The sequence below is a fragment of the Protopterus annectens genome, chromosome 9.part0, assembly GCF_019279795.1.
Source record: "Protopterus annectens isolate FY-2018-M chromosome 9.part0, PAN1.0, whole genome shotgun sequence".
NCBI lineage: Eukaryota > Metazoa > Chordata > Ceratodontiformes > Protopteridae > Protopterus > Protopterus annectens.
In genome coordinates, this window is record NC_056743.1 from 1,196,340,320 (window position 1) to 1,196,367,493 (window position 27,174).

Sequence of the window (27,174 nt, forward strand, 5' to 3'; positions counted from 1 at the left end):
TCGCTAATTTTTTTTTCTAATGGTAGTTATCGCAGTGATAACCACTGTCGGATCCATCTGTTATGATGGCTTACTCTTGGCTGACGTGGGACACAGAAGATCTTGAGTGGATAAACTAACTTTGCCTATGTGCCAGGTGGAGATTATCGCTGCAAACACTTATTTCAAGGTATGTCTTCCTATTTTAAAAGGGGTCCCTTGTACATCCGTTTTTACTTGTGTTTATTGTTATTCACTGGAAGATCAATGGAGACTTTTAGCCACTGTTTTGTGCCTTAGCATCTCCTTTACACACATATTGCATAGATAATGTTTATAGTGTGCCAGTAATGGTCTGGCAGTGACACCATGTGTACATTTTTTAAGCTATTTCTTTTTTTATTATATACATTTTAAATAATATGCAGAAGTTTAGAGTAGGCCACTTTGGGGGCTAGTGCAGATGGTTATAAAATATTGAATGCAGGATATTCTTTTGGAACTTGCTACCAGACAAGTTGAATTTTTTTTTTTTTTTTTGCTTTAGCTTGGGCTGAACAGGTTTATTGTCATTTCAAAAGTATTCTGTTTATTCAAATAGCCCAGTTTGAGGGCTATTTTTAAAAACACCTTTTAACTTGAAACAAATAGCTAACACCTATGTGTACTACTTCAGTGATGAACAGATGAGAGTTACAGAGTATTTTTTTTTTGTTTTATGGATAATACAAAAAAATCAAAGTGAGTGCCTTGTATGTGTCCATCCATTAATCATCTCACAGTCCTTTGAATATGTTTCTTTTTAAAATCAACCTCACTGACAGTTAATCAAAAGCCATGGCCCTGGTGTGAAAGACACAAAAGTCAATGATGTATTGGGTGGGAATATTTGTCTGCACCCCCATGCATGAGGGTTGTGTTACCACCACAGCTAATTATTGTTACTTCACCTCCGCTGCATCACTTATTTACTTCTTTATAACTTTCTGGTAGATCCCTCTGGTCTGACGATAGTTTAGGGGAAACCTGGGGGCCTAGGTCATAACGTACAGCCAAAAGGATCTGGAAGTTTATAAACCATGAAAGAAACACAAAGTGAATTCAGTTTGCTTGGAATTTGCAGTCGTTATAGATGGCTGCTGCTCCCACCAGCTTCATGCCAATTATACCCTATCTGGGTCAGTAAATGTCAATCGTACCCTGTCTGGGTCAATAAGACTTTCCCCTCCAACACCTCCTGTGACGAGTAAAATTTCTCCAGTCTCTACTCACAAGTCAGGCATGGTCTACCCTTATTCATCCTCCTCACACTTCCCTGCACTCACTGTGTCATTGCAATATCTTGGCCTTTAGCTCTGATCTCACTATTCAGGTGGGACTGAGGCCTGACCAACACTTAAGGTCCATGGAATCATGTGCTACTACATGCATGGACTCTAGTGACCTTTCACCCTTCACAAAAATGTGCAAAATTACTAGTTGTGGGACTAACACTCAAATCAAGCAACTGTTTATCTGCATAGTGCCTTCTAGTGCTAACTTCCCCTATTTATACTTGAACTTACTTTATTCTTGTCCTTGAAACTATTGGTTTGCATGAAACTCTTAGCATCCACTTGTCTTTCTGCTCCATTAAAATACTTAGACCTGTTTACACACAACTACCCTGTCATCTGCCATAGTTCCAACAAACATGTCGTGTTTAAGCAGGTACATCTGTTTATTTAGACCCCGAGTTATGTGTGACACAAACAAGGTTCACAGCAGATTCCAAGGTGTTTCACTAATGGATGACTCTTCACTAAATATTTATTTAACCACAACCTTCTGAGATCTTACATGTCCCCATCTCTCAATTTCCGGAACAGCTTTCCACTAGCCTTATTGAAGTGAAGTATACAAAATCTACCACAATACCTTTGTCAGAATCTAAATCATAGACTCAGTTATTTTAACATGATTTACTCCCCACCCGCATCACTTAGCCTAGTGTACCAAAGAAGCTCATCCAATCTTGTCTTTAAAATGATTTCACTATTTCCCCAAGGCAGAGATGCTAAACTAAATGATCTGTTATCATTTTTTATGAATTGTGTGTGAAGACAGTTTGTTCAAAGAGCTGTGAGATGTAGATCTGTATGCCTTTTGCCTTGCAAACTAACAGCAATGCAGTCAGCAGAGAGGAAGGGTTGGCTTTCATGTTCTTGTGCACTGCATGAACATGCTCTTTCAGTTCTCGTTGTCCAATTAGTGTTGATGTCAAAGATAAGGTAAATGACTAGACCTAGCTCACTAGAGCAGCACCTGGAGTCCCAGCTGGGATACAGGCTGTACCGAATTAGTAGTGAAAGGGCAAAAGAAGCTCATAGGAAATGCAGCTTCTACTGTGGTTATGCCAATACAAAAAAAAAAGAAACTGTAGTTATACATACAAGATTATTGTGTTTCAAATATAGATTTTTTTTTACTTTTTTATATTTTCCGCACACAATGCAGATTACTTTCTTAACTTTAGCATACTTCTCTCATACAAGAATGACTTCCCTTTGTTGCCTTTCCTTTGGTGTCTTATCCCTCGTAGACTTGCATTTTGCTTCCATGTGAGTGCACACTTAAAACAAATGAAATGTCTATTCATGGGTCATTCCAGATGCACACATAAAGGAATGGAATGCCTGCTCACAGGTACTTCCAGATGCACACATAAAGGAATGGAATGCCTGCTCACAGGTACTTCCAGATGCACACATAAAGGAACGGAATGATGGCTCATAGATCATTCCAAACACATGCATAAATGAATGGAATGTCTGCTCAGAGGTCATGCCAAATGCACACATAAAGGAATGGAATGTCAGCTCACAGGTCATTTCAGCTGCACACATAATGTCATAGGTCATTCCAGATGCACAGATAAAGGAATGGCATGTCTGCTCATAGGTCACTCCACATCCACACCTAAAGGAATGGAATGTGTGCTCATAGGTCATTCCAGATGCAGACATAAAGGAATAGAATGTTTGCTCATAGGTCATTCCAGATGCACACATAAAGGAATGGAATGTGTGCTCATAGGTTATTTGCAATGTGGACACAAATGAATGGAATGCCTACTCATAGGTCCTTCCAGATGCACAGATAAAGGAATGGAATGTCTGTTCATAGGTCATTCCAGATGCGCACATAAAGGAATGGAATGTCTACTCATAGGTCATTCCAGATGCACACATAAAGGAATGGAATGTGTGCTCATAGGTAATTTCAGATGCACACATAAAGGAACGAATGTGTGCTCATAGGTCCTTCCAGATGCACAGATAAAGGAATGGAATGTTTACTCATAAGTCATTCCAGATGCACAGAATGCCTGCTCATAGGTCACTCCAGATGCACAGGTAAAGAAATTGAATGTCTGCTCATAGGTCATTCAAGATTCACAGATAAAGGAATGAAATGTGTGCTTACAGGTAATTTCTGTTACACAGATAAAGGAATGGAATATCTGCTCGTGATGCACAGATAAAGGAATGGAATATCTGCTCATAGGTCTTTTCAGATGCACAGATAAAAGAATGTAACATCTGCTCACAGGTCATTCCAGATGCACAGAAAAGAATGAAATGTATGCTCATAGCTCTTTCTATATGCACAGATAGACGAATGGAATGTCTTCTTATAGGTTATTCCAGATGCACACATAAAGGAATGGAATGCCTGCTCATACGTCATTCCCAATGCACACATAAAGGAATGGAATAACACACAAATAAATGGAATGTCAACTCATAGGTCATTTCAGATGTGCATATAAATGAATGGAATGTCTGCTCATAGGTCATTCCAGATGCACACATAAAGGAATGGAATGACACATAAATGAATGGAATGTCGACTCACAGATCATTCCAGATGCGCATATAAATGAATGGAATATCTGCTCATAGGTCATTCCAAATTAGCACATAAATGAATAGAATGTGTACTCATAGGTCATTCCAGACGCACACATAAATGAATGGAATGTCTGCTCAGAGGTCATTCCAGATGTGCACATAAAGGAATGGAATGTCTGCTCATAGGTCATTCCAGATAAAAAAATAGAATGTCTGGTCATATCATTCCAGACGCACACATAAAGGAATGGGATGTCTGCTTAGAGGTCAGTCCAGATGCACTCTTAAAAGAATGAAATGTCTGTTCTTAGATCATTCCAGGTGAGCACATAAAGGAATGGAGTGTATTCTCATAGGTCATTCCAGCTGCACACATACAGGAATGCAATGTGTGCTCGCAGGTTACTCCAGATGAAGACATAAAAGAATAGAATGTGTGCTTATAGCTCATTCCAGTTGCAGACATAAAGGAATGGAATGGGTGCTCATATGTCATTCCAGATGCACATATGAAGGAATGCAATGTGTGCTCATAGGTCATTCCAGAAGCAGACATAAAAGAATGGAATGTGTGCTGATAGGTATTTCCAGATGCAGACATAAAGGAATGGAGTGTGTGCTCATAGATCATTCCAGATGCACACATAAAGGAATGGAATGTGTGCTGACTGGTCACTCCAGATAAAGGCATAAAGGAATGGACTATGTGCTCATAGCTCATTCCAGTTGCAGACATAAAGTAATGGAATGTCTGTTCATAGTTCATTGCAGATGCACAGGTAAAAGAATGGAATACCTACTCATAAATCATTCCAGATGCACAGATAAAGGGATGGAATGTCTGCTCCTAGGTTCATAGGTTGGTACTAGGCTATCAGCCCTAGGGCCTATACAAGCCTAGCCATAACAATTCCCTGGCTATTTCTTCCCACATTATTTACTTTCCTGGACCCCTGTCTAGCAGGGCGACTGACGTGATCCCTGGGGTGAATTTCCTTTCTCCCATCAAATCGTCAAGGTTCCTCTTGAAGAGGTCCAAAGAGGCACTCTGCTTGACATGTATGGGCAATCTATTCCAGAGTCTGGGGAGTCTCTGGGTCAGGAACCTATCCCTCCAGCATGTTTTGTTTATTGTGATGACAAGGTTTAGATCTCTGGAGCGTGTAGCTCTGAGGGATTGGGATTTCTTTAAGTGTAGCATGTCCAACAGCTCTGGGTTTGACATGGCCTTGTATGTTAAGCAGAGATCGCCTCTGAGTAGACGATATGCAACAGAGTATAGCTGGAGTTTTTTAAGGCGGTCAGCGTAGGGCATCTGCTTTAGGCCTGTGATTCTTTTAGTGAGGTATTTCTGAGGCCTTTCCAGTTGTTGCAGATGTTTTGAGAGGTACATACCAAATGGGGCGTTATATTTTATAATGGGTCTAATGAGGGATGAGTACAGTGGGACAATGACCTCCTTTTTTCTGGATGAAAAGCCCTTCGTGATGAGGTGTGCCACATAGAAGGATTTCCTGACTGTTGTGGCGATGTGGATATCGAAGGTGAGACCACTGTCCACCTGTGTCCCTAAGTCTCTTATCACACTTTCTGTGTTTAGTGTACTGCCACCTATATGGTAATTCATGGATACATGTTTTTCCCAAAGGGATAACAATACATTTCTTGGCATTGAGCTTGAGCCCATGGCTCTGGCACCAAGCATCTGTTTCTGTAAGGCCCTTTTGTAGAGTATCCACATCATTTGGGGATTCAATAATGGCTCCCAGTTTGCAGTCATCTGCAAACTTTGTTAGCCAGAGTCCCTTAGTGTTGACCTGTACTTCAGAGAAGTAGATGCCAAACAAGAGCGGTCCCAGGACTGAACCCTGAGGTACTCCACTTGTCACTTGTCTGGAGCTGGATTTGGAGTCGGCTACTTTTACAGTGTGGGTTCTATCAGTAAGCCATTTAGCAACCCATTGGGTGACATAGGGATTAATGCCCAACTTAGTAAGTTTATCTATGATTCCAGAGTGGGGGATGGTATCAAAGGCCTTGGCAAGGTCTAGATAGGCTGTGTGGACCACCTTACCCTTGTCCATGGCTCATTCCAGATGCACAGATAAAGGAATTGAATTCATGCTCATAGGTCATTCCAGATGCACACATAAAGGAATGGAATGTCTGCTCATAGATCATTCCAGATAAACACATTTAAAGGAATAGAATGTCAACTCATAGGTCATTCCAGATGTGCACATAAATGAATGAAATGTCTACTCACAGGTCATTCCAGAGGCAGACATAAAGGAATGGAATGTCTGCTCATACGTCATTCCAGGCACACACGTAATGGAATTGAATGTCACCTCATATGTCATTCCTGATGCACACATACAAGAATGGAATGCCTACTCATAGGTCATTCCAGGTATGCACATGTAAATGAATGGAATGTCATCTCATAGGTAATTCCAGATGCATACATAAAGGAATGGAATGTGTGCTCACAGGTCACTCCAGATGAAGACATAAAGGAATGGAATGTGTGCTCATACCTCATTCCAGATGCAAACTTAAAAGAATGAACTGTGTGCTCGTAGGTCATTCCAGATGCAGACATAAAGGAATTGAATGTGTGCTCATAGGTCATTCCCGATGCAGACATAAAAGAATGCAGTGTGTGCTCATAGGTCATTCCTGATGTGCACGTAAATGAATGGAATATCTACTCATAGGTCATTCCAGATGCACACGTAAATGAATGGCATATCTACTGCATACATAAAGGAGCAGAATGTGTGCTCATAGATCATTCCAGATGTGCACATAAAGGAAGGGAATGTCTGCTCATAGGACATTACAGATGCACGCATAAAGGAATGGAATGTCTGCTCATAGTGCATTCCAGATGCCAGATAAAGGAACTGAATGCTACTCATAGGTCATTCCAGATGCAAAGGTAAAGGAGTGGAATGTCTGTTCCTAGATCATTCCAGATGCACAGGTAAAGGAGTGGAATGTCTGTTCCTAGATCATTCAAGATGCACCAATAAAGGAATAGAATATGTGCTCATAGGTCTTTCCAGATACGCAAATAAAGGAATAGAATGTCTGCTCCTAGGTCATTCCAGATTCACAAAACAAGAATCGAATATCTGCTCATAGGTCATTCCAAATGCACAGATAAAGGAATGGAATGTCTGCTCATAAGTCATTCCAGGGTTCATGCAAACATAAGTGCATTTCTAAGTCAGGGTATGAAGTCTTACTCAGTGGTGCAGGAGGTGAAGCAAGGTTGTTATTAATGTATATGATGGAAGGATATTTCACTTTTTTTTGTAGGAGGGGGATTACAATTGAGAGGGATGAAAGGTTGTTAGCATTGTTCTGTTTGATGGAGAGAAATTTCACTTCTGTTGGTGGGTGGGTACATCTTGGACTAAAGTCTGAGATACTACTTGCCCTTCTGTGTTACTGGCTCCTTACTGAATTACAGCCTACTGCTAGGTGATTATGTAATAGTATTACAGGACAGTTAGTTTTACAAGTTAGCATACACTGGGCACCTGGCAAGCCTCTATGAAAACCATTCAGTGCACAGTGCTCATTTCAGAATCCAGCTTTTGGGCTTTAAATATTTTGTGCAGTTGTGCTGCTCACAGCCCTGGTATTATAAGAATGCAGGTTGGTTGAAAAATGGACAATGCATACACTTCTCTGAGCTACTGCTATAAATATCTTACAAGCTGAGAATGAATTACAGAGAGCCTATGAAGTGCAGCAAAATAAGTGCAGAACTCATAACTTGTGCCAAACCAGCATCCTCTTTAGCCTGGACATTAACACAGGTTCCTTTGGCCTGTTGAGCCTAACCTGCAAGAGTCAGATACATACAATGGGTACAATATTATTGTGAATTTATGGAAACAAGTGAAATGGCAGAAAAAAATGAACGGAATGGGTAGTCAGCATGTAGAGGTGGAAGCACGTGTTTCAAAGATGTCTTTAAACAGATGGGGCAAAACTATTGTGAAAAGACTTTTTTAATGCTGTGCACATAAGGGTACAGTGTAAGGAAGTGTTTATGTGTATCCTAGTAGGTGAACAGTTCTCAATAAGAATATGACAGGGACCAACAGATCAAGAGATGCCCAGCATGTGTATGAGGCAATGTTTAACACAAACAAAAACCCATGATGGTAAACATGCGGACTCAATTACAGAAACATTAGGTGGCTAGATATCGAATTCTTGGCAATTTAGCTTACATAAATAGGAACAACCATTGCATACAGCCTGCATACTGCTGAAAAAAAGTGTTTTTTTCTTTTGTCATATTAATTAAATGTTGAAAATTCCCAGAAGGACTTCTGACTTGCCCTTTTGTAGATGTACATGACAGGGCAAGTGCAAGAAGTTCTGAGGGTCACTGCATTGATAAAGGTGCAGGGAGCATACAAACCAGAGTTTTCTGAGACCAGAGTAATCAGGAAGGGCCAGCAGTTCTTCATCTTGGAGTGGAATACATGATCATTTAACAGTTCGGCAAAATACAATTCACTGACTTCTTTTCTTCAAGTCAGATGATCACCATGAAACCCTCTTTACATAAAAAATATAGCTTAAGGTTCTTGATGATCTCATACTAAGTTAACAAGTTACTTCATTGGAGAGGGGTTTCCCCTGACTAACACCACCACTCAAATGTATTTTTGATAGACATATGAACTTACTCATGCTTGGTCAGACTGTTTCATGGTCATCTGCATGGAGCCATTTAATCTCTTTGGTAGCTCTACTTTCATATGTACTGCTGTGCCTTATTTTCATTTTGCATGCGTGAACTATATGTTTAGAATGTACGTATTTTATTTGTGTGGTTTTTATCTTTTTGTAAGCATACTTTAATTCTTCATTATAGCAGTAATATACCTCAAACCATCTGATGAAGTTGGGGAATGCAGTGAAAAAGGGGTTAAACAGGTGGAAAGGATGAAAAAAGGGTAACAACAAAAGAACAGTTATCAGGTTTTCAGGTCATTGTGTCAGATTCAGTTCAGCAGTTATAAAACCATTTTCAAACTGCTGATCATCAAACCAACTATGTTAAGTAAAGTAAGTACATGCATTCATATAGCTAATACCCTTGAGCAGCTCTCTTATTGACAAGAAAACCAACAGTACTAATATGAGATAAAGATCTGGTATTGCTCCATTCAGCTAATGGTTCAGAAGTATGAACCCATCACATCCTGCCAGATGATCACAGAACTTGGGGTTAAAAGTGGCTGGATATTTGTACTGTTAAAAAAGTCTGGATATCTGTACCAATTGTGGCAGTGTGGAGGCAGTCATCTTTCAGTGCTAATATCTGATTATTAAAGGAATCATGGCAAAGACTGATAAATACATTCAGTATGTAAATATTTCTGGCTTTATGTTGCCTGGAATATGAGTGTAACTAATGGCCCCGTGTTATAGCTGCATTTCTTTGACCACTGGTGGCTACACTCACTAGGACTGCAGATTGGATGTCTAACTTTGCAGCCTTTTAGCACAACCAATAACCCTCAACATTTATAGGAGCTGGGATTAAAATTAAAATCAATCTCTCTGAAGTTGCAGTCCTTCACTCTTATTATTAGCACACTGCATTGTAGCCGGCTATAAAAATCTTGAGATGATGTTTAGTGCAACTGACTGCTTCTGTTTCTTCTACATTTATGGCCATATTGTGCAACTGACCTGCTTTTTGTATCAGAAATAAAGTTTGATAATTTTATAACACAGTCCTTTGAAGCTTGCTAAAGCAGAGGAATGAAATCCTGTAAGTAAAACTATGCCCTCGTAAGTTCTATATGTTAGTTAATGATTGGTTGGTTTCTGCGGCAATAAAGTGCACAGGTCACGTTCAGCTGGATGAAGAAATAAAGCAACAAAAGATAATGAAATAGGCACTAGGTGAGCAGAATGAGACAGCAGGTAGAGGAAATGATTCTGAGCCTTGTGAAAGTTCACATCTGAATCAGTGGTTTCCTTTCTTTACTCTTAAGATTACACTGGAGGACAGAGTCATAAACCCCAAATATTTGTTATTTTATGTTCTGATCTTACAGTAAGAGTCACAGTAACACCTGCTAGTTGTGTCATGACCTTGGTAGTGAGATCTTCCCTTCAGCATAAATACCTTATGCATGAAAACTATCCCCTATACATACCTTTTTCAGCAGGACTCACACTGAGAGCTGTTGCTCTGGAGATGGGTGTGCCACTTCTGACAAAAAGACTCCAGTAACAAGCAATATCAATTATATACTAAATAGTGGGTCCCCTTCACATGGTCGACATTTCAGAATTTCGAAGACCATATGGCCGAAACCATATGATCGACATTCAAAATGTTGACCATGCGGAACCAGCATCTCCAAACAGTGCGGAATGGAAAGATTTCCATCTTCTGCACTGTAGTGCGATCACGGAGTTGATATATTTGAGTTCTGTAGGGTGTGGGGGGACAGAGGCCCCATGGGGGTGCAGGGGGGCATAGCCCCCTGCCTTGCAGCATGAAGGTAAGATTTTGTTGGGGTTTTTTTTGTATCGTCAACATGTCGAATGTTGATCTTATGGTCTTGGCCATATGGTTTTTGACATTCTGAAATGTCGACCATATCAAGTAGACCCACTAAGCAGTATACCATGCATGACAAGTACAACTAATAAACCCAAAGGCAACCACTGAAGAAGTCTTATACCTGATGAAAGTGCTAAATTAAAGAAGTATTTGGATCTATTTTGGTGTTATTTTTGCCTGCTTAAGTGGTTGCCTTTGGGTTTATTAGTATACCATGCATCTAATGAACAAATAAAAAGAGGTCATCTTCAGTAACCATCAGGACTGCTTGACATATATAACTTCCTCAGACTGCCTACAGCCCTCCACCTTCCCATCATGCATCTGTCAAGTTCCAGTTCTTACGTGCTATGCTTTGAGCTCAGTCAGAAGAAAGTGACCTTAAACCACCTTTGAAGCACAAAAACAAACACAAACTGAACTGCAAATCCCCAAATGAAGAAAACAAACAACTCCAAGCCACAAGTGAGGTAAAGTTAACGCTTTTGTTTACTTAATTTAGCAAACTTCTTCAGACCATTTAAAGAAGTTTGCTAAATTAAGTAATGAAAGCGCTAACTTTACCTCACTTGTGGCTTGGAGTCATTTGTTTTCTTCATTTGGGGATTTAAACCACCTTTGAGAAAATTAAAATGATTTTAAATTAAAAACAACTTTTAAGTGAGTTATCTTTTTCTCCAACTTCTGTTCCTTTCCTTGTTACACAATCACTTTATTCTGTTACTGTCCCCTCAGAAGTTGCATTTTTAGGCTTTGTCAGCACTGTCATGCCTAGGGTCTCCTCCTTTCTTCATGACATCCATCATTCACTCAGTAAGTGAGCCTACAGCTGGTGCATTTTGCCTCCCAATAGGCACATACTTTGAGGTTGACTGCCTAGGGGAAATGCTCAGTGTTGCATAAAGTTCAGTTTGTCTAAGCGTTATTAAAACTACACATCATAGGCGAAGGAAAGTTTTTCAGTCTGTCTTGATTTCTCACCTTTTCTCTGATTTTCAAATCCACCATGAAACTAGTCACTTTCAGGTTTCAGTTCTCAACTAACAATGCACGTTGGTAAAGTTTCTTTCTCTATAAGGAGGTTAAGGCAAACTTTTCTAAAGGAGTGGGTTTCTCCTGAGGTGGAGCCACCTGTTACTATAGCGGATTCACAGAATCCACCCCACCCCTTCTTCTCAGCAAAGGCCTGAGTAGGCCTGCTGCTTTACACCCAGCCTCATGGATTGTCCACTCTTTAGTGTACTTTCTGAAAGATGCAACTAGGATAACATGAGAAAAATTAAACATACTATTTACTGTACCAAAGAGGGCAGGCCAGGTCTTCTGTCCTGAAACAGATGCTATCATTTTTGCAGTGGCCCTCCAGAAGGTTCCTGTACTGCAAAGCCCAAATGATATTCCACCAAAGTTCAGTGCAGTAGACAGATTTGGAATCTTGTATTCATGCCACAACCTTTACACTAGGACACTAAACTATGTAACCATATGGTACATCTCCAAGGAGACATGGTAGGCGAAATGCAATGTGTGATAGAGGTCTTGCCAGATGGTCCACTGAGTAAGAAGTTAGTTGCCAAGCAGTTGCATCCCCAACCTACAACTGCAACCCCTAACCTAAGCAACTTTATGATCCATCTGATTTATAATGTAGAAAGTGCAGCTAGAACAGTAGGATTCAGCATCACCATATGCTGAAATTCCTAGTACTGATTAACCCAGTTTACTGAGGACACCAATGTGACCAGCTTGGATACCCACTTAAAGAGGCACACTCCTATTAAGATATGAAGTCTCCCACAGTAAAAAATATGAAAGGCTAGACCCTCAGTGCTTTGGGTCTGAAATGTTATCCTCCACAACATACATTTTTCAGGGCACAAAGAAGTTGGCACCAAATGTGGTTTCATTGTGGCTGACAGCAGCAGCATGCTGGTGCTAGAAACAAGCAGCCTCCACTTTGTGTTCCCCAGCAGGATCAGAAACCTAAAGATCAGGATTCTCAGCATGTACTAGGAGGCTGCAGTCAGACATAGTGCAGATCACAGCAGTCTTGTGGTCTTTGCCAACTGTCCTGTTCTGGGGGTGGTTTGGATTATATGTTAATGCTTAGGTTCATAGGATAACACTAGGCTATTGGCCTAGAGGCCCTTATAAGCCTAGCCAAGAATTTCACCCATGTTCCCACAAAGTCAGCACCTGTTTTCCAATGTCCAACAGGGACACAGGTGGGATCCAAGGGGTATATTTTCTGTTTCCCATCCAGTTGTCCAGGTTCCTCTTAAAGAGGGCTAATGAGGTATTCTGCTTGACATGGAGAGGAAGTCTATTCCACAGATGGGGGAGTCACTGGGACACAAATCTATGCCACAAACAAGTTCTATTAGTATCACTAGAAGAGACTCTCCAAAATCCCATTCCATCAAAACCAAGGGAAACAAATAATGTCATGCTTATTCCTGATCTCACTGGCTTCATTGTAAAGAAACCTTTTGAATGGGCATGTTGCAATCCATTATTCCTTGCTTATCAAAAGAAGACTGGATCTGCTGTTTGAATCTCCAAAATGCATGGGTTTCTGTAATTTCAGGCATGCTGTCCCACTATACACCACCTTTACGGTTCTCTGATAGTCTGCTTTCTCCTGTTCCCTGCCTTTTTTTACTGTTTTCCTAAATTCTTTCTGCTGAAGAACTGGACAGTCAGAGATATGAAATGCTTGGGGAGGAGGGACAGGGTGCCTGACAGCCTAACAGCTCAGAGGATTAAAGCTCTGAGTTGTTAATGAACAGTTTCCTGTGGCCAAGGTACATAGTTTGATTCCTTACACCTTCATTTTCCTCTTTTGTGACTGTGAGCAAGTTCTTTAACCAGACAGTGCTCCCAGGTCACCCCCTGAAAAGGGACAGTTGTGTCCAGTGGGCTTACCCAGTCAACAAATACACAAAAAGAGAATGAAAGTGTTATTTGTCAAGTCATCCTAATGCCTGTGGCAACAGTCCTGATTGTTACTGAAAACTGACCTTCTTACACATCTATCAGTTTGGTAAGTACATAATGTGAATCTTTCACCAGTACAAAGTGGTATCTACTGGCAAAGGTAGGTCTGTGACACTGTTAACAACCTTCCAACATCTTCTGACTACTCCCTGTGGATCAGGAGCTTGACCTCCTCCCAAAAAACATGTTATCACTGTTGTTTCTGTTCTTCCAGAAGTGCCTAAAGGCAATGCCAGAGATAAGACATCAGTTAACATATCCTTACAGCAGTCCCCTGCTAATGTTTATTCTTTACTTAGGTAAGATCCTTTAGAAACGTGTTTGTTTTTAAGGATGCCTCAGAAACTCTGGCATGACTAGGTAAGTTGCTGCATACCACTGTATATAATTGAAGGTTATGGGAATCAAACCCAGTTCTCTTTAATATACTTCTACTATACTTAGATATCTTAAAACAGTCAAGCATAGCCTCAATCATCAATAGGTTAATGGTGCTTACAATGACTTCTGAGAACTACCCAGATCAATATACCTTGTTTCATAGCTTTGAATGTCACTGCCACTAAAGCATTATTTAAGTAAAAAAGTGGCAGAAAATATCATTCTTGAAACTACATTGCTTCAAAACTTTGGTATAATCTCTCACAGGACTCAGAATACTGTGTTAAAGAATTAGGATGGAGACTTGAATCAGTTGAGGAAAGGTCAGTGAGCAGTTGTTGCCATGAATTCTCATGTTATATGTGTGCCTGTCTCACCCCTGTCTTCGACATTTCCCCCTCTACTTTTTGGTCTTCACCAGTCCTTTCTGGACTAGGGAACGATAGAACTCCTGGATATAAAGATAGATACATTTCCAGTCCGGTACCTTGGTAGCCACCATATCATCCACTTCTAAGAGAGGTACACAGTCTGCATATTTCCTGTAAGGGAGTGAAAGGGGGAGGAATAAGTGAGGGAAAGACAGGTGAGGTTGTGAAAGTTAGGGGTGTAAGTTGTGGAGGAGGAAAAGGGAAAAGACACATACACACACAAACACATATCACAAATATGTGCAACAGTTAGGAAAACATTTAGGAACATATTAAATAGAGCTCAGTTCACTATGGTCATATATTTTAAAAAGCACGTAACATCAAAATGAACAGTTTGAAACAATATGATACTTGAATGCATGTTTGCATACTTTTATTGGTTTATCTTCTAGTAAAAATATCTTAATTAAAAAAATACCAACTATGTTTTGAATGTCTGCCAATACCTGATGTCACCATTTTAGCTATAACATTCTACTGATGAGCAGACAATTGTGATGCTATAAATACGGGAACATAATGAGAACTGTAGACCAACAAATAAACCCTGTAAGGCTCCTCTATACCACAAAGCTCTGGAATAAATTAACAAGCATGTGTTAATTCAAATATTGCTGTGATAACTTGCAGGGTGAAGTACCCAATCAAAGTACAAAAATGAAAGTAAGCAAATAAATCAGTAAAAAGATTTATATGTCAGAAATGAGAGGAGCCACATTTGTGAGGTACTCTTAAGGACCAGGCATGCTGCAAGTTCTAAGTGAATATATTGAGAACTAATATTACGAGGTTATGAAGCCATATTCTTTAACTGGAATGCATATTCAAAATATTGTTGGTTTCCAGTATTTTCCTTGAATTTTTGCATACTCTTTTTATAGCCATGTCTCTCAGAAAGAAGTAGCATAAATATCTCCTTCTAATGCTGAATGTTCCACAGCAGATGTTCAGTCACCTGATGGGTTGGAAAAATAATTTTGCAAGGTTTTCAAGCGTACTTATAAAATTTTAAGGTGATCTGAATTAATATGTAAATGCTGTAAGCATCAGGTCAGATTTATTGCAAAATTACTAAATTGCAGTTTTATGTTTGCCAAAATAAAATAAAGTTCATAAATGTAGCGATTTTCAATAGTTTGCCTTACATTTTCAACTTATTCTTTTTATGGCTAATTTCTCAAGAACAAAGGTAATAAAATGTGAACACATTGCTCTGAATGTGAGAGTGGCCAAAAGTAATTCTCCTTTATGGATGTAAAAAATGGCTTAGATATTAAAATAACAATGGAAGCATTCACAAGTTAACCCAAAGTAATGGCTACATTGTATGTTTCCTTACTAAATACTGAAAATTGCCATTTGACTTGGTTTAAGGTGGGATCATATTGTTTTTTAGTATTTCCCACACATTTAAACATGCACTTTACATGTCTCTTCCTTAAGAGCCAATGTACAATGTAATGTCTTGCTCCCAAAGTGATTTTGCCACAGTAAAGCTGAAATATCTATGTAAGCAGGATACAATGATTTTTACCTACAGCTTAGAAATGAAAGTGGTTAACCTTCAAGATTCAGTTAAACGAAATGGCTTTGCTGTCAGTTTCAAATAAAAATATTGCTTTATCAATCAAAATTTTGAATGTTCAGAATATTCAACCAACAAAACTGTGAAGCTGTTATTTTAAAATTCAGATAAAACCAAAACAGCTAGTAGGAAATCCAAGGAAACTTAATAAAACTGTTAAAAACATAAAAACAACTAAGTATCCAGTAACTGCTTTCAGAATATTATAAGGCTATCTTTGATAGAGTTAGGTCATAAATAACACATTTTTAGTATGCACCTTAATCAGCTGATCTTCACAAGTACCATCCGTAATCATTTGGTCAGGAACTTCATGAAGACGTTCTTTTCAGCACAATTCTTTCATTCTGTAGGTTTCTGCATCTTTGAAACATGTACCTGCCATAACACACCATGGTATTATGTGCCAGGTCAGGAATGATGCATCCAACCCCATGTTGCCCATTTTTTACCCCATGAAACTTGGGTGCTATTACTTACGAGGCATGAATAACTAAGAATTTAAAATTAGACAGCTGACATATTTACAAGACTGTTCATCTACATATGGTTGGAGGGGCCATCTAAACATGTAAGGGTGGCAATCTATAAGTCAGTGTCAGTGGCTCAACAGGTAGCACATTCACCGATGCTGGAAATTCAGAAAGCTGTAGGTTTTATTTCCATCCCAGATGACTGGATAAATTTCCCATTAGTGACTCTGCAGTGCAGCATAACGGGGGGTGCTGCACTCCTGAGTGTACCATCTTCAGATAAGACATTAAGCCAAGGCCCCATCTGCCTGAGTTGGTGGTAGCTTGGGTGCATGTAAAAGATCCCAAACCACATATTGATTGAAAAGACTACGGGAAGTTTCCCAGTATCCTGGCCAAATTTCCCTTAGTCAGCATGAGTACTACCTCAGGTTCTCCCTCAAATGAGGCCACTGCTTTAGTGGGACTAACCCAGTCAACAAAAGTAAATAAAAGAAATAATGAATATTCACTGCAGAGGAGCTTCATGAAGATGAACTGATATGGCTGGCACTCATATTTCTGGCATGTCATTCTCAAGGATCCCTGACCAGTAGTTAAAGGCTGGGAAGAATCTTAAGCATTACCAGAGGCAGGAGTAAGGGTCATCAGAAAGGAAGAACTCAGAAGACTATATCTGCTGCCAATGGAGGCTAGACCTCCTTGGACTGCAATCCAAGCACTAGTGCTGGTAAAAGTGTGAACCACAAGCTAAGTGATCACATCGCAAATGTCTTTGATGGATTCAGTGTCAAAACAGTGACTGGAAGCAGTCACGTCTCTAGTGGGGTGTCCTTTGACTGCAAGGGTGAAAGCATGCATGCTTAGCCATCTGATACCAAAAATAATGTAGTTAGCAAAACAGCTGGATAATGATTTCTCAGCTACATTTAGGCTCTCCTTATCTAGAGCAAAGGTGACAAATAGCTCATCTGTATTCCTATATTCATGCACTCTTTTCAAGTATAACCTTTGTTGGCAATGCATATCCACACTATAAAGTGCCGTCTTCCTCCAAGATTCTTCCATGGAAAGACAACAGGGAAATTAATTTATGGGCTATAGGAAAGCCAGTGGGACACACAATCCCCTCTGAAAGATCTTGTATATCCCTATAAACCAGAATGTGCAGCTCTGAAAGCCTACAAAAATAGGTGCTGTTCATAAAAAACTGTCATCCAGCAAGAGGTAACAATAAAACATGTCAGCCAATCTAGTTCAAAAGGAAGATGCACAAACAGTCACTCACAAAATGAATGTCTCATTGAAGCAGCAGGTTTGTCAATAACATAAAGATTTGCAACATTCTGTTAGGAAACTATTCAACAAGCCCATGTTGTGCAACTTCTATGCTGTCAGGAAGTGCATGAGGCATCAAGGTAGTAAAAACATGCACTCTGACCATGGAGTAACTGAGGCCCACTAGTGTCTAAAAAGGTGACAATGATTTTCAGATTCACTGACTTAAGTGACTGAGGCACAAAAGCAGAATTCCCTATTCAGAAATAGAAATGTTTCCAGTATGCCTTGAATGTATGGCCAGTAGAAGGCTTTCTTGTAACCTCATTCATCTCTGTAACTTCAGACAGAAAACCTAGCAGGATTGAGGATCTTCTCTGTCAGAGCAACTAGGCTCAAAGATAGAGTTATTGCTTGCACCAGTTGAAGAGAACATTCTCAAATTGTACCAAAACAAAGTCCTGTACTGCCAGTAGCTTGCGCGCATCAAATCACACCCTTCTCAGCCATCAGGGGGTGATATATATATATATATATATGTATACACACACACACACACAGCTACATATAGATATATTTATATATAAACTGAAAGCAGGAACCACACACACACAGAGAAACAACTGATAAGCCACAGGATACAAAAGTTTAATAGAGTAATTTATATATGTTGACCTTTCTTTTCTTGTCTGAATTGTAATAGTAGGTGTAGAATCATAGGTAAAGGTGAAAAAGTCATATGTTAAAAATGCTTTTATAACCAATTCTATATACACTGCTATAGGAGCAGAACATAAGGAAAACTGTGCTCTGTTATATGGTGTGCAGGTTGAGCACCAGGTTGTTCCATTCCCTAAAAAGATCTTCACAATGTACATAATTATTTTGAGTTTCAGTAGATTACTAGAACTGCTATTGAGAAAGTCCACTGTTATATTCATATCCCTTTAAAGTGAATGCTTGTGAAGATGGTGCCTAGTTGATGCCTAACTGTTGAGCTCACCCTGTCTCTCTGCATGGAGTGTACCAGGGTTTTCCAACTGACCTGTGTACATGCCAAGCCATAAACTGGTTCACTGTCTTTAATAAGAGAAACTTTGTTTTTAACTTTTTTTCCAAAACTTCAGGTGCAAATAACATTACCTCAGCTTCAGCAGACTTGTGTGTAAACTCTTCTCCTTCCTCTCCTAAGATTCATAGGTTGGTACTAAGCTATCGTCCTTAGGGCCTATACAAGCCTAGCCATAACAATTCCCTGGCTATTTATCCCACACTATTTACTTCCCTGGACCCCTGTGTAGCAGTCAAGACTTCAATTTGGCCTACAATAGTGACAGGCCCAAGTAAGTTCCATAACCCAACAGTGGGGCATGCATCATCAAAACCTGTGCAAGGAAACAAATTTCTACAATAGACTGGTGAGTGGAAACAGTCCACCACTCCACAGTCTCATGAAAAGGGTAAATTATTAACAGTAGATCCAAGCAATCCCAGGTATTTTGCCAAATGCTGAATCACTCTCATCTGAAAGTGGGTCAAAGGACTAAGAATATGATCACTGACATTAGGCCCAAATGGCAAAGAAGGCCTCAAACTTCAATCCACATATATTGTTTCAAACAGCACTCCAACTCTGTGACCTCCTGTGCCCTCTCCATAGGCAGGAATGAGTGTCACTGGAAAGTTTCCGTGCCTGCCCATTGAAGCAGATCCTCTGCATGGTAACCAAGGAGAACTTCTTTTCCAGCTTATGGTGTTCCCAGGTCCAGATGCACAAAATGCCCACTTGTTACAGAATCCCACAACAAGTTATCCGATGCCTATATCTGCCATTATAATGAGAAGCTTGGTGAAAAGTCGGAACAAATGAGAGGCAAAAGGTAACATGCTATACTGGACATGATGTCAACCCACAATGAATTACAGGAATTTTCTGTGGGGTCCACCAATATGGATGTCTCAATAGATATCCAATATTAATGACATTATTCATGCCTCCTACACAAGCAGGGGCATGGCACCCTGAAGAATCACCATCCAGAATATGTAGCATTTATTGTGCTTGTTGAAATCACACTGAGATGCAGACCTGGACAGGACCCTTCTTTGTTTTTCAGGAAGAGGAAGTTGTATGAATAAAATGTCCATCCTCTTTCCAAAGATGGATCTTGCATTATGGGCCTTCTGAAAAATGGAGTCAGGAACTATTTCTGGAGATCAATGGTAGATCACTTAGTCCTTTAGAGCAGCCTTTAATGGGAAGAGAGTAAGAGCTCTAGTATTTGACCATATGATATTGCATTCAAAAGCATTCAGAATGCATGTATTTTAATGATGGTTCTCAAAACCAGCATACTTGGAGAATCATTCTCCCATAAGCAGACTTGTGAGGCTTCAGGACTGCTGCAGAACACATTGCAGAGGCTGCCTCCTGGGAAAGTCAGCAGAGGGCTAAGAAGGTGAAGACTCCCTGATACTTTGGATCCTTTCTCCATTTGGAAGAATGACTCCTCCTTTTGAGATACTTGACTTGTTAAGAAAAGGAAGGTGAGGTGGATAGGGAGATGAGGAGGCATCACAGAGACCCTCCATAGTGATTAATGCTTGCTTACTTTTTTGTAGATTGCTGATGATACCCTGACAATCTTGACCAGAAGGAATTTCCTTCCAAAAAAGGACATCCAAAATAACCTGCTTCAAGTCTTCCTTAAGATGCGATTTAACAAAAGCACATCAAGTACTACTGCTCTAACTGCAGCATCAGTAATATCCAAACTGTAGTGAAGAATATGGGAACACCCTGAAAGGCCTTCATAAAGGTTTTTTCCTGAGATTCCTTGTTTCCTAAATCAGTGAGTTCTGCCACCTTTCCGAGTTCCTGCTCCATCAATCAGAAACAGGATCAGTAAAAGAGATAACCAAGTGCTCTAATGACTATAGTGATGGAACCAAACACACTCTTGCCCACCATGTCTATAATTTTAGACTTATCATCCAGTGGCAAAGTAACTAGATTCTGTTTTTATAGGCCCTCTGCTAGGCCAGTGAGATTGCATAATATTCAGCCATATGATGCTTATATACAGTCACTCTATTCCATTTCATGGGCAGTAGATGTCATTTAATCAGACATCTAAACCTCAAGATGCACTTGCTCAAAGCACTCCTGAAAATGGAGAACGTTGACATTTGTCCTGTAACAAAGACCTGGTTTAAAGCATAAGAAACACCCCTGTACTACTAGGCTATAACCCAGAACATGGATCGAAGCTCCAAAGGTGGTAGTGTCTCCATATTTATAAAGGATATACACACCTCCAGACTAGTAGCCCAGCATAACGCATCCAAGACTCTTCAGGTACAACTAACACTGGGTAAGATGGCGACTCAGGTCATAGCCTACTATAGGTCCCAACCATGCCCCAAGACTCTCACTCCACATTCCTAAGCACCCTGGAAACTATTAGGGTCCAACCCAACATTCTCATACTAGGTGACTTCAACGGGTCTATATCAGAATCGCTAAAGCTGTCTTTCATGAATACATGTTCATCGACACATATATGTCGAAGAACGAGAACAGTGAAGTACCATCATCGTTATCATCTTCTTTTGGCTGTTCCCGTTAGGGGTTGCCACAGCGGATCATCTGTTTCCATTTCTTCCTGTCCTCTGCATCTTGCTCTGTCACACCAACAACCTGCATGTCCTCTCTCACCACATCCATAAACCTTATCTTAGACCTTCCTCTTTTCCTGTTACCTGGTAGCTTCATCCTTAGCATCTTTTTCTCAATATATTCAGCATCCCTCCTCAGCACATGTCCAAACCAACGTAATCGTCTGTCTGGCTTTGTCTCCAAACCTTCCAACCTGGGCTGTCCCTCTAATATACTTATTCCTAATCCTGTCCACTCTCATCACACCTAGAGCAAATCTTAACATATTTAACTCTGCCACATCCAGCTCAAACTCCTGCATTTTTGTCAATGCCACTGTCTCCAACCCATATAACATAGCTGGTCTCACTACCCTCTTGTAGACCTTCCCTTTCACTCTTACTGGTACTCATCTGTCACAAATCACTCCTGACACTCTTCTCCACCCACTCCATCCTGCCTGTACTCTCTTCTTCACCTCTCTTCCACACTCACCATTACTCTGAACTATTGATCCCAAGTATTTAAACTCATCCACTTTCGCCACCTCTACTGCTTGCATCCTCACCATTCCTCTATCCTCCCTCTCATTCACACACATATATTCTGTCTTAGTCCTGCTGACCTTCATTCCTCTTCTCTCTAGAGCATATCTCCATCTCTCCAGGGTTTCCTCCACCTGTTCCCTACTCTCACTACAGATCACAATGTCATCTGCAAACATCATAGTCCACGGGGACTCCAGTCTGATCTCATCTGTCAACCTGTCCATCACCATTGCAAATAAGAAAGGGCTCAGAGCTGATCCTTGATGTAACCCCACCTCCATCTTAAATGCATCCGTCACTCCCACCACAGACCTCACCACTGTCACACTACCCTTGTACATATCCTGTACCACTCTTATATACTTCTCTGACACTCCTGCCTTCCTCATACAATACCACAACTCCTCTCTAGGCATCCTGTCATATGCTTTCTCTAAGGCACAAAGACACAATGCAACTCCTTCTGACCTTCTTTGTACTTCTCCATCAACACTCTCAGAGAAAACATTGCATCTGTAGTGCTCTTTCCCGGCATGAAACCATACTGCCAATCACTAATCATCATGTCCCTTCTTAACCTACCTTCCACTACTCTTTCCCATAACTTCATGATGTGACTGATCAATTTAGTCCCTCTGTAGTTACTACAGCACTGCACATCACCCTTATTCTTAAAAATCGGTACCAAAACACTTTTTCTCCATTCCTCAGGCATCCTCTCACTTTCCAAGATTTCATTAAACAATCTGGTTAAAACCTCCACTGCCATTTCACCTAAACACCTCCATGCTTCCACAGGTATGTCATCTGGACCAACAGCCTTTCCATCTTTCATCCTCTTCATAGCTATCCTTACTTCCTCCTTGCTACTCCATTGCAATTCATGATTCACTATCCCCACATCTTCCAAGCTTCTCTCCCTCTCATTCTCTTCATTCATCAGCCCCTCAAAGTACTCTTTTCATCTGCTCAACACACTCTCCTCACTTGTGAGTACATTTCCCTCATTATCACCCTTACCTGCTGCATATCTTTCCCAGCTTGGTCTCTCTGTCTAGCTAATTGGTACAAGTCATTTTCTCCCTCCTTTGTGTCCAACCTTTCATACAACTCTCCATATGCCTTATTCTTAGCCTTCGCCATCTCTCTCTTTGCCATACACTTTATCTCCTTATACTCCTGTCTATTTTCTTCATCTCTCTGACAATCCCACTTCTTCCTTGCCAAACGCTTTCTCTGTATACTCTCCTGTACTTCCTCATTCCACCACCATGTCTCCTTGTCATCCTTCCTCTGTCCAGATGTCATACCAAGCACCTTTCTAGCCATGTCCCTTACTAGCTCTGCTGTAGTTACCCAGCTATTTGGTAACTCTTCACTGCCACCCAGTGCCTGTCATAACTCATGCCTGAACTCCACCTCACAATTACCCTTTTTCAATTTCCACCACTTGATCCTTGGTGCTGCCCTCACACTCATCCTCCTCTTCTTGATCATCACTGTCATCCTACAAACCACCATCCTATGCTGCCTAACTACACTTTCCCCGGTCACCACTTTACATTCTCCAATCTCCTTCAGACTGGCCCTTCTACATAAGATATAATCCACCTGTGTGCATCTTCCTGCACTCTTGTATGTCACCCTATGCTCCTCCCTCTTGTTAAAATAAGTATTCACCACAGCCATGTCCATCCTTTTAGCAAAACCCACTATCATCTGACTTTCTGCATTCCTTTGTTTAACACCATACCTACCAATCACTTCCTCATCCCCTCTGTTCCCTTCACCAACATGCCCATTGAAATCTGCTCCAATCACCACTCTCTCACCGTTGAGTACAGTCATCACCACTTTATCCAACTCACTCCAAAATCTTTCTTTATCATCCATCGTACACCCAACTTGTGGAGCATATGCACTAACAACATTCATCATTATACCATCAATTTCTAGGGTCATAAACATCACTCTATCCGACACTCTTTTCACCTCCAAAACACTCTTAGCATACTGTTCCTTCAGGATAACTTCTACGCCATTTCTCCTCCCATCCACACCATGATAAAACAATTTGAACAGCGAAGTACCACAAGAGCAAAATGGAGAATGTCGAATGCATTTTCTTGGCCAGCAGGGTGATTGTGGGGGATGAGGAAATGAATAATTTTCCCCACTGTAGTCCGGTCTCAGAGTTTGTATATATAAGTAGGGGTGGGGGGTGGGGGGTGCAGGGGAGCTTGCCCCCTGCAAATACGTTTGAAAAAGTGTTTTAAGTAAGGTTTGTATAGTTAGGTCTACTTTACCTGTATGGCGCTGTTACTTCCGGAAATGTGTTCTCCATTTCGCTTTTTCGGTACTTAGCTGTTCTTGTTCTTCGATGTTTATGTGTCGATGAACATGTATTCGCGAAAGACAGCTGTTGCGATTATAATATAAACCCACTTCAACTACCCTACATCAAGTGGGAAAACTACTCATGCACCAATACACTGGCCCAACGCTTCCTGGAATTTATTAGTTCCAATGCCCTGGACCAGCTCATTCTTACCCCCACTAGAGAAAGCGACATCCTTGACCTGGTTATTACTAATGAGGACAACCATAGCTCTACACCAATAGTCAGTTCCTCCCTGGTTAGATCTGACCACAAACTAATCACCATGGAAATGGCAACCCATGAAAAAAAACTTCTCTAAAGCTGACTTTTGGCTCCTAAAAACAGAGGTGGCTAACTTCATGGCACCCATGTCAATGGAAAATAGATGCATGAATGCCGAATCATACACCAATGCACTGTACGAACATGTACATAAATGCATGGAACTAGCCATACCCATCATCCAAAAAAAGCCAATCTGTGGGTTCTCACCATTAATAAGCTCTACAACAGAAGGAAAAAACTGTTGCAGAAAAAGGTGAAGTCCCAAGACTGGAAAAACTCCCTTATTAGCCTCAATAAAAAGTTGAGATCCCTCATCAAAATCTCTAAAGCCAACTATGAAGGCAGAATTGTGGCAGACACTAAAAACAACCACACAGCCTTCTATAGTTACATCAAGAATCTCCATTGAAATACCCAGGCTTGCTCTGAGTTACTGCACAGTGGTACCTCCTATACTGAGCCAACAGATATTGCCAACATACTGTGTGACAGATTCAGTGCCAACTTTACCCCTCTCTCCACCCTAAAGGACCAATTATAATATCAGAGGAATGCCAGGCATCCAGCATTACTGCAGTACAGGTTAAAGCTGCATTGTCCTAGGCCAAGAATACAGCTTCCATGGGACCCGACAATATAGCTAGATGTGTTCTACATGAACTACAAAGTGAACTGGCACCACATTTGTTTTCCCTGTTCAATCACAGCCTCACCTCAGGCTTTGTCCCTACCGAATGGCACACTGCTACAGTCATCCCTCTCTATAAAGGGGGAGCGACTACAGACCCTGGGAATTAGGGTCTATATTAGAACACTGAAGTTTCAAAACTTCAAATGTTCTAATATCAACTCCTATTCAGCGAACGATGAAAATAGTGAAGCTACAGAAAACCAAATTTTTTCCTAGGGAAAAAATTCGGTTGTCCATCTCTGTCACTTTGCTATTTTCAGTGCTGTGGTGGAAAGTGACAGGTTGGGTTCAGGTAAGTGTGCAATTGGGCGTGGGTTAGGTGAGTTAGGGTTAGGGCGCAGGTTAGGTATGTGTGCGATTGGGCGTGGGTTAGGTGAGTTAGGGTTAGGGCGCGGATCAGGTAACTGTGCGATTGTGTGGACGTGAGGGTTAGGGTGGGGTAGGTGAGTTAGGGTTAGGGTGCAGGTGAGGTGAGTGTGCAATAGTGATGGACCTTAGGGTTAGGGTTTCGGTTAAGGTAAGTGGATAGTTAGCAGTGTATGTACAGTTTAGTGTAGGGTTAGTTGTAAGATTTTAGGTGTATGTGTGTGGATTGCTGTTTGTTTGGTGTGCTTGTGTTGTGTGTATGTGTTTTGGAACAGCAAATTTTTCCCTAGGAAAAAATTTGCTGTTCTGCATGTTCAATGTTGTAAGCGTTCACTGAATAGGGGTCGATATTAGAACATTCAAAGTTTTGAAACTTCGATGTTCTAATATAGACCCACAAATTATCTCCCCATTAGCCTGATGAGTCTGATATGTAAGGCTATGGAGCGCATCATCATGGACCTAATTAACAAGGATATAGGGAATCTCCAAACTCTAGATCCCATGCAGTTTGATTTTGTGAAAGGTAGATCATGCCTGCTCACCCTTGTTGACTTCTTTGAGTCAGTAACCAGAGCTGTGGATGAGGGCAAGGCAGTTCATACAGCCTACCTCGATCTGGCCAAGGCCTTTGATACCAATCCCCACTTAGGAATTATTGATAAACTCACCAAACTAGGCATCACCCCTATATCACTAAGTAGGTTGCAAGTTGGCTCACAGATAGAACCTACAGTGTTAAAGTAGCAGACTCCAAGTCAGACTGCCTACCAGTCATGAGCGGAGTCCCACAGGGATTGGTCCTGGGTCCTCTCCTGTTTGGCATCTACTTTTCAGAAGTCCAAGCCAGCACAGAGGGACTCTGGCTGACCAAGTTCGCAGACAACTGCAAGTTGGGAGCCATTACTACCTCCCCAAGTGATGTAGACATCCTACAGAAAGGCCTCACTGAGATAAATGACTGGTGTCAAAACCATGGCCTTAAGCTTAATGCCAAAATATGCATTGTCATCCCCTTTGGGAAAAAACTCAGTTCCCACTAATTACCACATCTGTGGGAGCCCATTGAACACTGAAGGAGTTATAAAAGATCTGGGATACAAGTTGACAGCAACCTCTCCCTCGACCACCACATTGCCACTGTGGTCAGAAAGTCCTTCTATGTGGCACATCTCATTACCAAGAGTTTTGCATCCAGGAAGAAAGAGGTCATCATCTCTCTCTACTCTTCCCTCATTAGTCCAATCATTGAGTATAATGCCCCATTTCGCATGTACCTCACTAGACACATGCAAAAGCTGGAAAGGCCACAAAAGTACCTCATGAAGAGGATCCTTGGCCTTAAACACATGCACATTCAGGTTGAGAAATGCAAAATGTGATAAAAAAATTGCTATTCTGCAAACTTTAAATCAGTATACAGGAAATCTAAATGACATAATAACCAGATTTATTGTAAGCTGATAACTTTCATGGTTCTCAATATTTTTTGCCACAAATTTTAAGACATACACATTTAATGACCTTATTTCACAAATAAAAGTAGCAAAGTATTTAAATCTTGCTAGAGAGGTACTCCAGAAGTATCTTTCAGGTAACTAGCTATTGCG

At 40.7% G+C, this 27,174-nt stretch overlaps 1 protein-coding gene across 4 annotated transcripts in view; it reads right to left on the reverse strand.

Annotated features, from left to right (window-relative positions):
* SMTNL1 (smoothelin like 1) overlaps positions 1 to 27,174 on the reverse strand; it is a 394,205-nt gene that overhangs the window by 15,842 nt on the left and 351,189 nt on the right. Inside the window, exon 8 of one of the 4 annotated variants that reach the window (XM_044084112.1) lies at positions 14,244 to 14,408. The exons of the other annotated variants lie outside the window; for them this stretch is intronic. Within the exon in view, the coding sequence (XP_043940047.1) occupies positions 14,267 to 14,408 (142 nt within the window). The 3' untranslated portion in view covers positions 14,244 to 14,266. The remainder of the gene's footprint in view (positions 1 to 14,243; positions 14,409 to 27,174) is intronic. 4 annotated transcript variants of the gene reach the window in all.